The sequence below is a fragment of the Paramisgurnus dabryanus genome, chromosome 15 (assembly GCF_030506205.2).
Source record: "Paramisgurnus dabryanus chromosome 15, PD_genome_1.1, whole genome shotgun sequence".
Lineage (NCBI taxonomy): Eukaryota > Metazoa > Chordata > Actinopteri > Cypriniformes > Cobitidae > Paramisgurnus > Paramisgurnus dabryanus.
The window spans coordinates 7,497,684-7,513,929 of record NC_133351.1 but is presented as its reverse complement, the minus strand read 5'-3'; the positions used below and the strand labels follow the sequence as shown (position 1 = coordinate 7,513,929).

General features: G+C 40.5%; 1 protein-coding gene across 1 annotated transcript in view; it reads right to left on the bottom strand.

The window, feature by feature from the left end:
* The window catches only part of ttn.1 (titin, tandem duplicate 1), a 142,360-nt gene that overhangs the window by 50,178 nt on the left and 75,936 nt on the right, over positions 1-16,246 (bottom strand). The window contains exons 133-164 of the mRNA XM_073812032.1: positions 15,903-16,211; positions 15,231-15,421; positions 14,687-15,116; positions 14,283-14,591; positions 13,993-14,174; positions 13,735-13,864; positions 13,306-13,605; positions 12,907-13,224; positions 12,521-12,817; positions 12,131-12,430; positions 11,721-12,035; positions 11,486-11,634; positions 11,103-11,253; positions 10,734-11,015; positions 10,353-10,655; positions 9,933-10,235; positions 9,202-9,483; positions 8,449-8,748; positions 8,055-8,357; positions 7,658-7,966; positions 7,189-7,470; positions 6,782-7,081; positions 6,404-6,697; positions 3,353-6,322; positions 2,817-3,137; positions 2,448-2,732; positions 2,053-2,352; positions 1,548-1,955; positions 1,185-1,460; positions 795-1,094; positions 395-697; positions 5-304 (exon numbers count right to left, since the gene is read on the bottom strand). Coding sequence (XP_073668133.1) covers positions 5-304; positions 395-697; positions 795-1,094; positions 1,185-1,460; positions 1,548-1,955; positions 2,053-2,352; positions 2,448-2,732; positions 2,817-3,137; positions 3,353-6,322; positions 6,404-6,697; positions 6,782-7,081; positions 7,189-7,470; positions 7,658-7,966; positions 8,055-8,357; positions 8,449-8,748; positions 9,202-9,483; positions 9,933-10,235; positions 10,353-10,655; positions 10,734-11,015; positions 11,103-11,253; positions 11,486-11,634; positions 11,721-12,035; positions 12,131-12,430; positions 12,521-12,817; positions 12,907-13,224; positions 13,306-13,605; positions 13,735-13,864; positions 13,993-14,174; positions 14,283-14,591; positions 14,687-15,116; positions 15,231-15,421; positions 15,903-16,211 — 11,802 coding nt within the window. The remainder of the gene's footprint in view (positions 1-4; positions 305-394; positions 698-794; positions 1,095-1,184; positions 1,461-1,547; positions 1,956-2,052; positions 2,353-2,447; positions 2,733-2,816; positions 3,138-3,352; positions 6,323-6,403; positions 6,698-6,781; positions 7,082-7,188; positions 7,471-7,657; positions 7,967-8,054; positions 8,358-8,448; positions 8,749-9,201; positions 9,484-9,932; positions 10,236-10,352; positions 10,656-10,733; positions 11,016-11,102; positions 11,254-11,485; positions 11,635-11,720; positions 12,036-12,130; positions 12,431-12,520; positions 12,818-12,906; positions 13,225-13,305; positions 13,606-13,734; positions 13,865-13,992; positions 14,175-14,282; positions 14,592-14,686; positions 15,117-15,230; positions 15,422-15,902; positions 16,212-16,246) is intronic.

Sequence of the window (16,246 nt, the reverse complement as noted above, 5' to 3'; positions counted from 1 at the left end):
TTACTATTCTCTGCAGACACCAGTATAGGATCAGTGACTTCAGATGGCTTGCTAATGTTAACTGCAGTTTTGGCAATTACCCTAAACCGGTACTTTGCACCCTCTTCTAGCCCAGTTGCAGTGTACTCTTCACGAGGCACATTTTGAACGCTTGTGTTGCAACGCATCCAAGTGTCCTCTGGCACCTTTAAGGTCTCAACATAGTATCCAATTATCTTGCTTCCACCATCGTTCTTTGGCTTGGTCCAAACCAGTGAAACTGTGCTCTTAGTTACATCAAGCACCTCTGGTTTTCCAGGAGCGTCTATTATATTTAATAATTAAAACAAAATAGTGAACATAAATACATAACACACAAACATGTATTTATAAACAAAAATGTACATGCACATACCAACAGGTGTTCTTGCTGTGACAAACTCAGATTTCTTGCTAGGTTTGCCCTGTCCAGCTCGGTTTATCGCAGACACTCTGAAAGTGTATTCCAAACCTTCAATTATGCCAGCACAAGGATATTCAGTTGTGCGAACAACAGAATCATTAGCCTTAACCCAAAGAAGACTGTTCCTCTCTTTGCGTTCAATGTAGTATCCAGTAACTGGACTTCCACCATCTGACTCCGGCTTATCCCAAGCCACAAACATGCAGTCTTTGTTCACTTTGGTGATGCGGCAGTTCAAAGGTTCACCAGGAACATCTAAAAATGATTACATAAAGATAGTATTATATAGGCATTATTGTTTTTATTATGCACCATTGTGTAACTGAATTTCTGTGCTTCTATTTTAACTCACCAAAGGGAAATTTGGCAACCATCCTTTCAGATGTAAGGGGGTCTGAAATACCAAATCTGTTCTCAGCACGGGCACGGAAGATATATTCTTTTCCAGGAATAAGCTTTCCAATTCTGCATCCAGTTTTGCCACAGCTGGAAAGAGCACTAACCCAGTCTCCTCTGCTTACATCACACTTTTCAACCACATAATTAGTAATGATGCTACCACCATCTTCAAGAGGTTTGTTCCAAGACAGTGTGCAGGCATCAGAATCAATGTCACTGATCTCAAATGGTGGTTCAGGTGGTCCAGGAATATCTGTAAAGTAAGAATGTTTTTCAATAAATGAATTCCTGTACATGCACCTCATTATTGATAGTGTTTTAATAAAAAATTATAAACTCTAACCACTGATGATGATTTTCAAGATCTGGTCAACTTTGCCAGAGCTGTTTTCGGCAACAAGGCTGTATTGACCACTGTCATGTCTTGAAACATCTTTGATGATAAGAACACACATATTCTGAGATTTATGCACAGCAAGACGGCTAGATGGGACTACATTATCTTCTCCACGTTTCCATTGGCACGTAGGCATTGGCTTTCCAGACACAAGGGCCTCAACTCTCAGCTTTGCCCCTGCCTTTGCAGTGACAAGCTCAGGCATAATGATCTTGGGCTCCACTGTAAAAAAACACAAGATTTTTTTAGTCTTTTGTTCAATTTGGATTGATTGGCATTGATTAAAATGATGTTGATTCACAAACGTACTTAGCTGTTCCTTGATCTCATAAGCTTCTCTAGTCTCTGTGGGAAGACTGGATCCCATGGAATTTCTTGCTGCCACTCTGAAGCGATATCTTCTTCCCTCCTTAAGTCCAGCAACAGAGATGCTCAAACCTTTGACAACAGTGTATGGTGTCCATACTGCCTTTTCCTCCTTCACTTCCTCTACCTTTGGTTCAGGTGGGGGTGGAGCCACAGGCTCTTTAGTAGGCTCAGCCTCGCCCTCAACCTTTACTGGTTCCTTGGGCGGTTTAGGCATTGGTAGCTCAAGATAGTCAATAATGTACCCATCAATTTTAGCTCCACCATCCCGCAGTGGTTTAACCCAACCCACAGTTGCACTGTTCTTAGTAATTTCCAAAACATCAACCTTTTGTGGTGGGTCGGGTTTGCCTTTAGGAAGAAAAAAATATGGGTCAGATTTCCCTTTTGGGGGAAAAAAAGGTTCTACACTTTTTAAAACAATTATTTGGTCTATAAATGCACTTACTGAGAGGATCGGAAGCCAAATAGGATTTTGGTGTAACTTTTGGAACTCCAGAACCATATTCATTAACAGCTATTACTCTAAAGTAATACTCTGTTCCTGGGACAAGATTACTAACTTTAAATGTGGTATTTTCAACATTGTTTTTCACTGTTCCCCAAGTCTTGCGATCAATTTCTCGCTTCTCAACAATATAATGGGTGATGTTGCTGCCCCCATCACTGACAGGTGGGGACCAAGAGAGGTCGCAAGATGTCGTTGTGATGTCAAAACCCTCAAGACCAACAACAGGTCCTGGTGTATCTGTTTAAAGAAAATTAAGACATTTGAATGAAAAGTTTAATAGTATAGTTATTTACATTGATTAATGCATTAAGAGCTTGAAAGAACTTGCTTACCAAGAACTTTAACATTCACAAACACTGCCTTCTCTCCAGCAGGACTGGATACAGTCAATGAATATTTGCCTGAATCATCACGGTTAGTGTCAGAGATAACAAGGAATGTCATTGTGTCAATGACATCAACGTGGCCCCTCTGGACCACATTATCAATTCCCATTCTCTTCCATGCGACCTTGGGAGGAGGTCTGCCTCTTACGGTTGCAACTAATCTTATTGGGCATCCAGCCCTAACAGTCAAACCTTTCTTTAGTTCTGCATCCAAATCAATTTCAGGAGCCTCTGATGGTTGGAAAAACAAACATTGAATTAGAAATGAATGTTACAAATAAGTTTATAGAGCTGTCTCGATTTATGAAAACTCACCGAAAATTTCTCTTGGTGACACAGCTTCCTTAAGATAAGTTGGTTGACTTAGGCCAACTTGGTTTTGAGCAGAAACACGGAATTCATATTCAAGCTTCTCATCTAGGCTTGTCACTGTGAATTCTGTTCCAATCAGCTGGGCAGCCACATTACACCTCTTCCAGCTTTCATCACCCTTCTTGCCTGTGCCCTTGACTCTCAATTCAACTACATATCCAATAAGAGGAGCACCTCCATCATATGTTGGCTTTGTCCATGAAAGAGTGATTGATGTTTTTGTGCTGTCAGCCACCTTTAAATTACCCACTGGGCCAGGAGGCTCTGCAGATAGTTATAAAAACAGATGTTTAAAAACAGATAGACACTAAATGTTGTCAATAATATAAATATATACATAATAATAATAACATACACACAGCCATTCAAAAGTTTAGGGTCATAAAACTAAAATGTTTCTCATAATCTTAAAAAACCTTTTGAACAGAAAGCATATGCTTAATATTTTAAATATTAGTTTAAAGGATGACGGGACATACCAATTGGATCTCTTGCTGTCAGTGATCTAGATGGTTTGCTTGCATCGCCAACTCCAATTTCATTTTCAGCCTTAACACGGAACTGGTAATTATGATTGGGCAATAACCCTGAAACAGTCATTTGTGTTCCTGCAGTTGGGGACTTGGTAACTGGTGCCCACCGAATGGCATGCTCTTCTTTTTTCTCAAGAATATAGCCAGTAATGGGCTTTCCACCATCATTATCAGGTGCGCACCACACAACAACCATGTCATCTTTTGTAATTTTGGTCACTTCTGGAGCATCTGGTGCATCTGGTCTGCTACACTGGGTCCTTGCAACAAAGGACTCAGTTTCTACAGCAGGGCCAGCCCCCATTTTGTTCTCAGCTCTCACTCTGAATCTATATTCATTTCCTTCAATAAGGCGAGTAACTTTAGCCGAGTTAGTTACAACAGCTGATGAATGAATAGACCACACCCCTCTCTTTGTCTCACATTTCTCTATAATGTAGTTATAGATCTCACATCCACCATCATCTTCTGGGATCTCCCATGTAAGCTTGCATCTGTCCACAGAGATGTCTGAGACCTTCAGGTCTCGAATTGGACCTGGTCTATCAAGGACATTTACCTTGGCCTCAGCAGAGCAGGTTCCAGCAGCATTTGTTGCTGTGATTATGTACTTTCCAGTATCACCACGTTTTGAATTTGTGAGGAGTAATTTTGTAAAGTTGGTGGCAGTTTCAATTTGCACTCTTGGGCTTTTGTGGATATCTCCGGTGTAATTCTCTTTAGACCATTTTATATCAGGCTGGGGTTTACCTTTAACTTCTGCCTCAATTGGAATGGCCTCTCCAGCTTTAACAATAAGAGTTCCCAACAGTTTGACTTTGAGCTCTGGCTGTACAAGTTCCTCCTTTACAAGAACTTCAGCTGTTGTCACCCAGTTGCTCTCTCCTCCCTCATTCTTTGTTTGAACTCTAAACTGATAAATTTTATTCTCAATACACCTGTCAGCCATAAAATATGTTTCTTTTATGGCACCTTTGTGCAGTCTTTCCCATTCATCTGCTTCTTTGGGTTTCTTTTCAATATGGTAAGCAAGATTACGACTGCCACCATCATTTTCTGGCCTCTTCCATTTGAGGAAAACAAACGTCTTCCCGATTTCAGTAATATGGAAGTTTTCTGGCTCACCAGGCTTCTCTACTGGATCAACTGCAAGGACTGGTGTTTTTGTTTCAGTCGGAGGACCAGCACCGATTTTATTCTCTGCACTCACACGGAAGAAATATTCACAATTCTCAACAAGTGGTGCTTTAATAAGTCGTTTGGTGCAGTCAGATGAAACAACTGTCCATGTTCTTTGACTAGGTTGTCGGCACTCAATTATATAATTGGTAATTTCAGTGCCCCCATTATCATCTGGATTTTCCCAAGACACCATACATGAGTCTTTAGTTGCATAAGCAACCTTCAAGTTCTGACAAGCTCCAGGAATATCAAGCACATTGACGATAATTGTAGCTTGTGCTTGACCACTGCTATTCTTTGCTTGAATTGCATATTTTCCATAATCAGCTCTAACAGCATCCTGAATAACCAGCTCTGCAAGAGGGAAGTTATTGTTCATCTCAGTACGCTTATCTCTGCCCAAGACTCTTGCATCTTTAGTCCAAGTGATTTCAGGATCAGGTCTGCCCTTGACACGGGTCACAAGGTTAATGATCTGCCCTGCTCTAACTGTAAGAAGGTCACGGCAAGCGACATCAACGGTTACTTCAGGGGGAACAAGGATGTCCTTGGCAAGCACAGTTTCTGTGAGTTCTCTTGGCTCACCATCTCCAACCTTGTTTGACGCTCTAATGCGGAATCTGTACTCTGTGCCTTCAGTAAGTCCAGGCACTCTAAATGCACAAATCTTAATAAGATCCTTATTTATTCTATCCCACTGTGCTGAACCTGATTTCTGGATTTCCACAACATAGCCTAGGATGGGGCTGCCTCCATCTCTGGAAGGTTTGCTCCATACCAAATCTGCATATGACTTGCTCCAGTCCTTCAGCCTAATGTTACTTGGAGGTCCTGGAGGAGTAATTGGCCGCTTAGCCTTTACTGGGTCTGATGGATACGATGGTTCACTTATGCCAGCGATGTTTTCGGCAAAGATTCTAAATTCATAGGTATTACCCTCAAACAGACCACAGACCCTGTATCTTACATCCAAGACTGGAGTTTTATTGACACGAATCCATTTGCCAGTCATCTCCCTGCGCTCAACAATATAGCCGCTTACAGGGCTTCCACCATCGGTTTCTGGTTCAGTCCATGAAGCTGTTACTGCATTTTCAGTTATATCAGAACATGTTGGTCGGCCAGGAGGTCCTGGTGGATCAAACATATGCTTAGCAACAGTTGGAGGACTTTCAAGGGCAGCACCGATGCCAACCTTGTTCTCAGCACGTATGCGTACAATATATTCACGTCCCTTTTCCAAACGTGGCACTTTGGCAGTTGTGCTGGTGCTTCCAGAACTCACAACTGACCATGGTTCCCAAGGCTTCTTCACATCCTTCTTCTCTACAATATAGTTCATCAAAGGCGTTCCACCATCATCTTTGGGTGCACGCCACTGGATTACCATATGATCAGGAGTAACCTCAAGGATATTTACTGGACCAACTGGTGCAGACGGAACATCAAGAACTGTGACATGCAGAGCAACCGACTTACTGCCTGCAGGGTTTGACACAGTAAGAACATACTCTCCACTGTCAGTCCTGACACACTCACTAATATTCAAAATAGTTGAATTTCCTTTTGTATCGATTTTAAATTTGCCCTCAGTTTTAAGCTCATTTCCATCACTTTGCCACTTGGGTGTTGGAGTTGGGATTCCAATCATGACTGCTGGGAGAATGATTGTGCTACCAGCCTTCACAACAAGACCTTCAATAAGTTTCACATCAACTTCAATAGATGGAGCCACTGAAAAAGAAGTAAACACAATAAATGTACTGATTTATTCATTTAAACTACTTCAAACATTTTTTTAAAAGTAAGTCTTACATGTTTTCTCCTGGCAAGTAATTGGTATACTGGTGTCTGGTCGGCTAATGCCTATAGCATTTTGTGCTTTTACACGGAATCTGTAAGTTTTTCCCTCTTTAAGTCCAGTGACATGGCAAAGAGGATTGCTGACAGTCTTGAAGTTGACCCAGTCGGTGGCACCTTCCTCTTGATGTTCAACAATGAACCCAGTGATCTCGCTTCCACCTGTGCGATCAGGCCACTCCCACTCGAGCCATACTTCAGTTTTCTCTGCGTCCACATGATGCAGATTCTTGGGTGGACCGGGGGGATCTTTGAGTAAAAAACATAAATTGTTTATAAAAAATAAAATAAAATGGCAAAAAATCTAATAATAACATTACGTTTCATACTTACAGAGAGGATCAACTGCTTTGATGGGTTTCGTGGTTTCAACAAATGCACTCCTGCCAAACTGATTCTCAGCTGCCACTCTGAAGAGATACTGTATTCCTTCCATTAGATACAGAGCCATGAGGCTAAGCTTTTTAGATGCAGCACAAACTGGAACCCAGTTCTCACTGGCTACATCTTTCTTTTGCACAACATAATGGGATATCACAGCACCACCATCATCTTCTGGCTTCTTCCATGTCAGATAACATGACTCACTTGTAATTTCAGAGACAGCAAGATTCCTTGGAGGTTTAGGTTTATCTAGGTCAAAAGGAAAAGTGGTTATTGGAGAATTACAATAGGTATTGCCTTAATTATACATTTTGCTTGGAACATTATGGTTTTTAAAGTGCAAAACATATACATACCAAGTGTGAGGACAGTGCACGTAGCAGATTTTGATCCAGCTGCATTTTGAATTGTGATAGTGTAATTGCCAGAGTCAGCACGGGTACATTTCTTAATGTGAAGTTTGCTTCCACTCGCAGTGACCTCTAGGAGACAATGAGCAGGAACTTCACCATCATTCTTCTTCCATGAAACAGTGGGAATTGGCATGCCCTTAATTTTAGCACTCAGTGTAATGTCTGTTCCAACCATGGCAAGGTGGTCACGTGCCATGTTCGCATCTAGCAGCAACTCTGGCTCCTCTGCATGACAGAATTTCAAGATAGAACTTGTAAATATTATACTCAAACTTAATTAATTTTATGTAGCTAATTAACTTTCAGCAGGTCAGCAAAATAGTTCTAGTAAATTTTAAATTTACAGCTACTTTTCAATGCCACTGTTATACATTATTTTTATTTTTTTTGGACAAAGAAAAACTAAAATTACCAAGTCTGTCATGAACTTTCACTGGTTCCTTAACAAAAGCAGGATCAGATTTTCCAGCTGCATTCACAGCCATAATTCTGAACCTGAACTCTTCACCCTCTGGTAGTTTTGTCACAACAAAGTTAGTGTCGGGGCATGATTCAGGAGTTTCATTTGCTTGGATCCAATCGATTGCACCAGGCTTCTGATACTCAATTAAGTAACCAAGGATTTTGCCTTTGCCATCATGCCGTGGGACACGCCATGAAAGACTCACAGAATCTTTGGTTTTGTCGACAGCCTCAGGCAAAACAGGTGGGCTTGGCCGAACTATTGAAGGATAAGACAGTGAGCTGAATTAAGTCAAATAATTATGAATAGTGATATGCATTAAGTGCATCAAATGATAAAGACTTACCAACGGGATCCTTAGCAAGAATAGGCTTTGATGGAGGGCTTGGATCTCCAATGCCCAATTCATTTTCTGCCATTACACGGAATTCATATTCACAACCTTCAACGAGATCTTGTACCCTATACTGGGTAGCAGGGTAAATTGGATCTCTGGTTGCACGGGACCATCTCTTAGATGAGGGCTCCTTTCTTTCCAAGATATAATTAGTGATGGGCTTTCCACCATCACGAGGACGGTTCCAAAGCACCAGTGCTGAGTCATGGTAAACATCTTTGACTGTGGGTTGCTCAGGTGCTTCAGGTACCCCTGTAATTATGTAACAGCACAGCAAATTAAGAACAAAAAAATGCTGCATAAATGTTCAAAGAGATCTCTATTATTGTTTTTTTTTACGTACTAAACATATCTTTAGCTTTCATCTCCTCTGACTCCAGTGGGTCACTTATGCCATACATGTTCTCAGCACTAATTCGCATGATGTATTCACGTCCCTCTACAAGCTTAGGCACTTTGCAAAAGGTCTTTGTTGTTGCAGATGTTACAGTTGTCCACATGTCTCTGTTGACATCTCGCTTCTCAATGATGTAGTTAGAAATTTCAGATCCACCATCATCAAGAGGTGGCTTCCAGGAAATGACCATGTGATCTCTGTGAACATCCTCAAAGACCACTGGGCCCTCAGGAGGCAATGGTCGATCTAAAAAAACAATATTCATACATGAAATAGATTGCTTGTCATACTACAACACTATTGTTATTTTGAAGTTCAAATTAAAAAGTGTCAAAGGTGCCATAGAATGTAAAACTGTATTGACCTCCTTCTTATGTAAACCTTGTGCATGCAAAAGACCGCTGGAAAACAGGCACATACACAGAGCTACGGAAATGAGCTGCTCTGAGAAACAGCCAATAAGAGCAGAGCTCAACTTAATTACCTTTTAAATAAGGTACACTTAATAAAGTCACATACCTTCTATGTAGGGATCAGAGAACAATGTAAAATATTGTATCAATACATTCTTTGGCACCTTTAACATTTTTCCAATTTTCTGCACTTGCATAAAGTTAAATACAGTTCCATAGGTTTGGAACAACATAATAATGATAGAATTATCATTCAAGAGTAAACTGTACCTTTAAGGGGACTTACCAACTACTGTAACATTACAAATGCCCTTACGAGAACCAGTGCAGTTTTCAACTGTCACACAGTATTTGCCACTGTGTTCACGTTTAGCTTTGATAATACCCAAGCACATTGTGGTAAGGGTATTTTTGAACTGGATGTGGCTGTCTGCTTTCAATTCCTTGTCATCTCTAGACCAAGTGACAGATGGAGCTGGTTTTCCAGTGTAGCGGCCAAGGAGTGCAATACTTTCACCAACACGCACAATAACCTTGTCACGGAAGTCCAGTTCAATTGTAGGGGGCTCTGAAATTGGAAGTCGAAGATTTCATAAGGAATATCATCACTATGTACTGCACAGACAAGCGGGTGACCAGTGACCCATAGGTTGATTTACATGCTATGTAAAGTCTATTTTGACTGTAAAAATGTAAACACATTTATCATTTGGAAGCTCAAGCACTGAAGATTCAATATCTAAACAATATTTAAACATAACAATTCAATAGCAATTTGTTACTTGTGTCAGAAGTGAACATCAAAACAAGCAAAAATGTAAAGGTCATTTGGAGTCTGGAAAATCATGTTTTGTGGAAAATCAATCTATATTTAGGTATTTTATTGTCTGTACTAATTTAATAAATTCCACTTTTTGGACAAAACATTTTATCCATTTTTTATCATTAAATCAAAATGTACTGAACCCACTGAACTAAAGATTTAATTGTTTTAATAACAAGACAACCTTCACTTACCAAGTTCATCTCTACATGTTATTGCCTTTGTGGAGAAGGACGGCTTGCCCTGACCAACTTCATTCACTGCACTGACACGGAATTCATAGCTGTCACCTTCACGGAGACCATCATAAGTGAATCGCCGATCCATTAATTTGTCTTTGGTCAGTCTGACAAACTTGTCTTTTCCGATCATGCGAGCTTCAATAACATAGGATATGACCTCAGATCCTCCATCATACCTAGGTGGTTTCCAAGTCAAACTAATATAGTCTTTAGTAACGGTAGTAACTTCAAGGTCTTCTGGACGCTCTGGAACATCTGGTCAAAGAAGTCACATGATTATTAGTTCAAACTAATTCAGAAAATTATATGGGTGCATTACATGTTCTAAAAATTGGGAGCTCATTCCAAATGAAAAGTAGTCAGCAAACTTACTGATACGATCTCTGACCACAACTTCACATGTTGTTTGGCGGAACGGACCGACTCCAACTGCATTTTCAGCTGCAACTCTGAAGAAGTATGCCTTTTTCAGCACCAGATTGTTTACGATAGCATTCTGTCTGCCAGCTGTGTAGGAGCAAGCTGTCCAAGCCTTGCGCTCAGCTTCACGCTTCTCAACAATGTAGTTAGAAATGGCAGTTCCACCATCATCCTCTGGGAAGAACCAGTTTAGCTTGAGTGAATCACTTGTTAGATTCTCTGCAGTAAAAGGTGCTCCCACTGGACCGGGGACATCTGTGGAAAAAATAGGAAACTGTGACATAAGGTTTTGAAATAATGCATCAGCCATTTGCATTATCGGAAAATACTTACCGAGTACATCAACAATAACAGATTTCTTCACCTCTCCTCCATCGTTTTTGGCAGTTATTGTATAAACACCTTGATGCCTCCTATTGCAGTCCTTGATTACCATTGAGCAGCTGATGTAGGTGGTTTCAATCACAGCTTCTGCTGGGACAGGACCTTGATCTCTGTTCCATGTTATCACAGGTGGAGGTAGGCCTGACACGTAAGCCAGGAGACGAATAACACCTCCGGCATGAACAATCATTCTGTCCTTTACAGAGATGTCTAGCTCAAGCGCAGGGGTAACTGAAAAAAGACAAATGTTTTAACTGTGGTCAAGGAGTTTTCACACAAGCAATGAAACCATCTACAGGTTGAACTTTTAAGACTTACTTATGTGGTCCTTCATTTCAAGAGCATCTGCAATTTCACCTGGTTCACTCAGACCAGCAGCATTGAATGCCACAACTCTGAATTTATAAAAGGCATTTGGTTTCAATCCAGTTACCACAAATTTGGTTCCTCTAACTTCCTTGTCTTTAGCCTGAAACAAAATGTAAACATCTTGTAGCATAATAAAAACAAAAAATTATGTTATCTACAATGCAAATAAGCTTTACATTTGTATCAGTATGTCAATATGTGTATTCCATAGTAAGTTGTTGCATAGGTTGTGGATTTAATTCCCGAGTGCTCTATCCACGAATGTGCTACAGAAAAATGCAACAAAGATTACAATTTAACATTCTTGTTGTATAGAGAAAGCTTCAACACACCTTAACCCAGGCTTCCGTACCCTCTTCTTTGTATTCAACAAAGTAGCCCATTATCTTAGAGCCTCCATCTTTCAGAGGTGGAATCCATTCCAAGTCTACAGTCGACCTTGTCCAGTCTGTGACTTTGGGGGTTGGGGGAGAAGGAGGTGCTACAAGAAAACCAATTTGACATAGTGTGAGATTTCTTTCACTTACAAAGTCCTAATACTGATTCTTTAGCTGTAGTACTTCCTACCTATTGGATCTCTGGCAAACGTTGGGTCAGATGGCGGACTTGGAGGTCCACATCCTGCTATGTTAATTGCTGTTACACGGAATATATACTGAGATCCCTCAATGAGTCCTGTGACAGTGTGGGACACACCAAGTGGCATGGGCCTAATTGGATCACGAGTTACTCTGTTCCAGCGTTTAGATGTCGTTTCTTTGCGTTCAAGCCAGTAGCCTGTTATCGGAGAACCTCCGTCTGTATCTGGCTCTTCCCAGTTCACAGTCATGGAGTCCATGGTGATGCTAGAAAGCGTGGGCTTTTCACATGGGCCAGGTGGCACTGCAAAAAATCATGAGATACAAAATATTCAAGTGAAATTAAGATAAAATAATGTACAAAATTAACTCAACATAATATTTGTGATGAGTACGTACATAAAACATCTCTGGCTACTTCAGGTTCACTGTCAAGAGGATCACCAACACCATATTTGTTCTGAGCCCTAATTCTGAAAATATACTCATGGCCTGGCATCAAACCCTCGATCGTGTATAGTCGCTCTTTGGGTTCACTAGTGACAGGAATCCAAGTTTTCCTGTTGGCCACACGTCTTTCAATAGTGTAGTTTGTAATTTTGGAGCCACCATCATCTACAGGAGGCAGCCATGAAAGCGTTATCTGTTCACCACGAATCTCCTCAAACTTGATTGGTCCAGATGGAGGCCCAGGACGTCCTGTTTGAAAAACAGCATTTGGTTTGTAATAAAAACAACATCTATGTCTTAGTAAAAGTACTTTTCCAAGAAACAATTGTCGCAACTTACCTAGAACATTAAGCCTCATTTCCTTAGAAACTGTACCAAGGTTGTTGCTAGCAGTAAGAGTGTAGAGGCTTGTATCTGAGCGTTTGCCTTGCTGGATCAGCAGGGTGCAGCTATCATCAGACACAAGCTTGTTGATGTGTTCATCATACACAATATCAACCTTTCTATCACCCTTGTGGGGCGGAGCTTTCTGCCATGTGAGTGTTGGGAATGGACAGCCCTTAAGCTTAGCAACAATATGAATGTTTGTTCCTTGTTCAACCTCCATAAACTCTGGAAGTTCAATTGATGGTGCCCCTAAAAATGAGAAAGTGAAAGATAAGTTGGTGCACTGCTCATTACTCTCAAATTTACTGAATTATTTTGATATGCAACTTTGTACGCACTGCTCTGATCCTTAATAACAATGGGTCCAGCTGTTGAAGATGGTCTACTTGCACCAGCCTCATTCACAGCCTTGACACGGAATTCATATTCGGCACCCTCGTTGAGTTCCTCCACTTTGAAAGTGGTGCCCTCAATATCACGGCGATTGCACTGTCTCCAGGACTCCTGTTGGTTTCCACTGCTGTCCCACCAAAGACGTTCAACATTGTAGTGAGTCACAGGTGATCCACCATCATTTCTCGGTGGCTTCCATGTCAGAGTCACAATGCCCTTGGAAACATCAACGATTTTGACTCTTGTGGGAGGATCAGGAGGATCTGCAGTGTACAGCAATTGGAAGAGTCAGATTAAACTTTTTACCATTTTTAATGACTTAGTGATTTACAAAGTAAACTTACGGATAGGATCACAGGCTCTAGTCCGTTGAATTGTTGCAATATGAGGTCCCAAACCGAATTTATTCTCAGCTCGTACGCGGAAAAAATATTCTTGTCCCTCAAAGAGGTCTGGCACAAGCAAGGACTGATTGGGACAAGATGGATTGACCTTTGTCCAGGCCTTTCCTTCCACTGTCTTTTTCTCAATAAAGTAGCTCTTAATTCTGTCACCACCATCGCAGTCTGGAGGTTTCCAGGTTAACCTACATGTTCCACGAGTGATGTCACTGACTTTGAGATCTTTAGGAGGCCCAGGTAGATCTAAACAATAGCAGAATAAATTTGTATTTATTATAATGCATACTTTTAGTTTCTCTGTTATTTAATAATACTATGATTTCAGCTTGATCATTTCAAGATCACAAGATTTCAAAATGTAATTCTACTTACCAAGCACAGTAACATGGACTTTAGCAACTTTGGTACCAGCTTGGTTGTTGGCAGTGATAATGTATCGTCCAGAGTGGTTTAATTTACTCACAGGGATTGTTACTACTGATCTCGTATCAGTGGATGAAACCTGTAAAATAAATAGTTTTATAACATATAAAAGTTGTTGTTGTTTTTATACCATGGTGAGCCGAAGACATGTTTCCTGGTGGACAATAAAGATAACCTAACATAACTTAACCATATGCATACTCTTACCTCTGAATCCTTGGGCAGGGTGTGGCGCTCGTTCTTTTTCTCTGTTGGGGCAGCTCCATCAAACTCCCACGTGACATTTGGAATGGGTCTACCTGTGATGGTGGCTGGAATCTTGATGGTTGTTCCAGCATGACAATTCAGAAGCTCATTAGCTGTGACTTCCAGGGTTATGATCGGTTCCTCTGTAAAAATTTCAAACGACACTTTGTTTAATCATAATGAAACATGTGCATGTACACATTATTCTACAATATATATCATCACAACTTTTATGACGATGTTAAACTTACCCACAATGTCCTGTACAATGATATCGGAAGTTCTAGGACTTGGTTCAGATTCACCAACTTCATTGACAGCAACAATTCTCAACCTGATTTTCTTATTCGGTTTAAGGTCTGGCACTGTGTATGCATTGGTAAGGATCAGATTGTCTGGTGTATTTAATCTTCTCCAATCATATGACCCTTCATCTTGAACTTCAACAATGTAACCCTTGACTGGAGAACCTCCGTCTTTTTCTGGTGGAGTCCAGGAAAGAGACACGCTGCTTGTGGTTTTGTCTGTTACTACAGGTGCTGCTGGTGAACTTGGAGGGTCTGTAAGTAACATTTAGGGGTTTAAATTTTTGTTCATTAAGAACTAGAATTAATAAAGGTATGATATCAAAATAGGACACTTATAGGCTACTCACTTCTTGGATCAATTGCAAACACACACTCGGTTGCCTCACTTGGAGGTCCGATTCCAGCTGCATTCTGAGCCATTACACGGAACTGGTACTCGATACCATCAATAAGGTGGAGCACATTGTATTCCAGACCCTTGATTGCTGGTTTTGTTGTTGATGCTCTGTTAATCCGACTCCAGTAGACGGCTCCCCTCTCTCTTTTTTCAATCCAATAACCTTGTATGGTTGAGCCACCATTGTCTGCTGGAGGCTCCCAGGCCACCAGCATGGATGAGCGGGTGTGACTGACAATTCTTGGCCTCAAAGGTGGGCCAGGAAGGCCAAATGGATCTTTGAGTACAACCTTTTCTGATTCGCAACCATCGCTGACTCCGTACTTGTTCTCAGCTTTGATCTGGAACTGGTATGTACTGTAGGCCTCCAACTTGAACACCTTCAGAAGTAGAAGAATACATAAACATATATTTAGACCATACACATATAAAGGCATATATCATATTTACTGTATAGAAAAGTAATTTATATGCATATATATAATAAAACTAACCCCATATCGTCTGTCAATAACACAGCATGTTATCTGTTCCCAGTCAGTCTTCTTTTTGCTGGCATCTCTCTTCTCAATAATGTAGTTAAGAAGCTCACTTCCACCATTGTCCTCTGGAGCATCCCAGGTAAGGTAGCAAGACTCAGCTTTGATATCGGACACCACAATATTCCTTGGTGGCATTGGGCGATCTAAAGAATAAGCATTTAAAAGTTATGAAACTACATCAGTTTACAGTATGCAGATGAGTAATTAAATGTGAAAAGGAATGTCTAGTTTGTATAAATCTATGAATATTCAGTAACCTATTACCATATGAAGCCATATATTGGGTTACTTACCAATATAGTTAAAAGTTATTTAACTTACATTTTACTTTATGTCATACAGACTGTCTTTACAGAAAGCAATTATAACTCCATATGAGATTATACAATAACTGTCTTAACCCACAATACTTTATCACAATACTACCATTGTAACATCAAACATTACCACACATATATGAGAAATAGCAGAGCGTGCTACACTGGTCTTCTTTGTAACAAACACTGGTGCTCTTTGGACGTTAAGAGGAAATAATATACTAAATGTACAAAAAAAATTACCACACATATACTGAAAAATGAACATGCTTACATAAAAAGTCTACAGTCAAATGAAAATCCTTACCTAAGATATCCACTCGGATTGTGCGCTGACCGGTTCCCCGCGAGTTTTTGGCAGTCAGCTTATAAATGCCTGTGTCTTGTCTTACAGTTTCAGGGATGCCAATTTTGGTATTAATGGTTTGCCTGTTAATCTCCTCTGATTCCAGTGTCATTGTCTCTGTGGGTGCGTCAATAACTACTCCATTCTTTGTCCACTCAAAGGTAGGCAAGGGCAGACCATGAATTTCAGCAGGAATTTCAATGGCTACTCCTTTCTTAACAACAATGGCATCACTCTTAAAGGCCTTCAACCACTTAACACGTGGTGCATCTATAATAGAGGAAAGGAACAAATATAATTAGTAA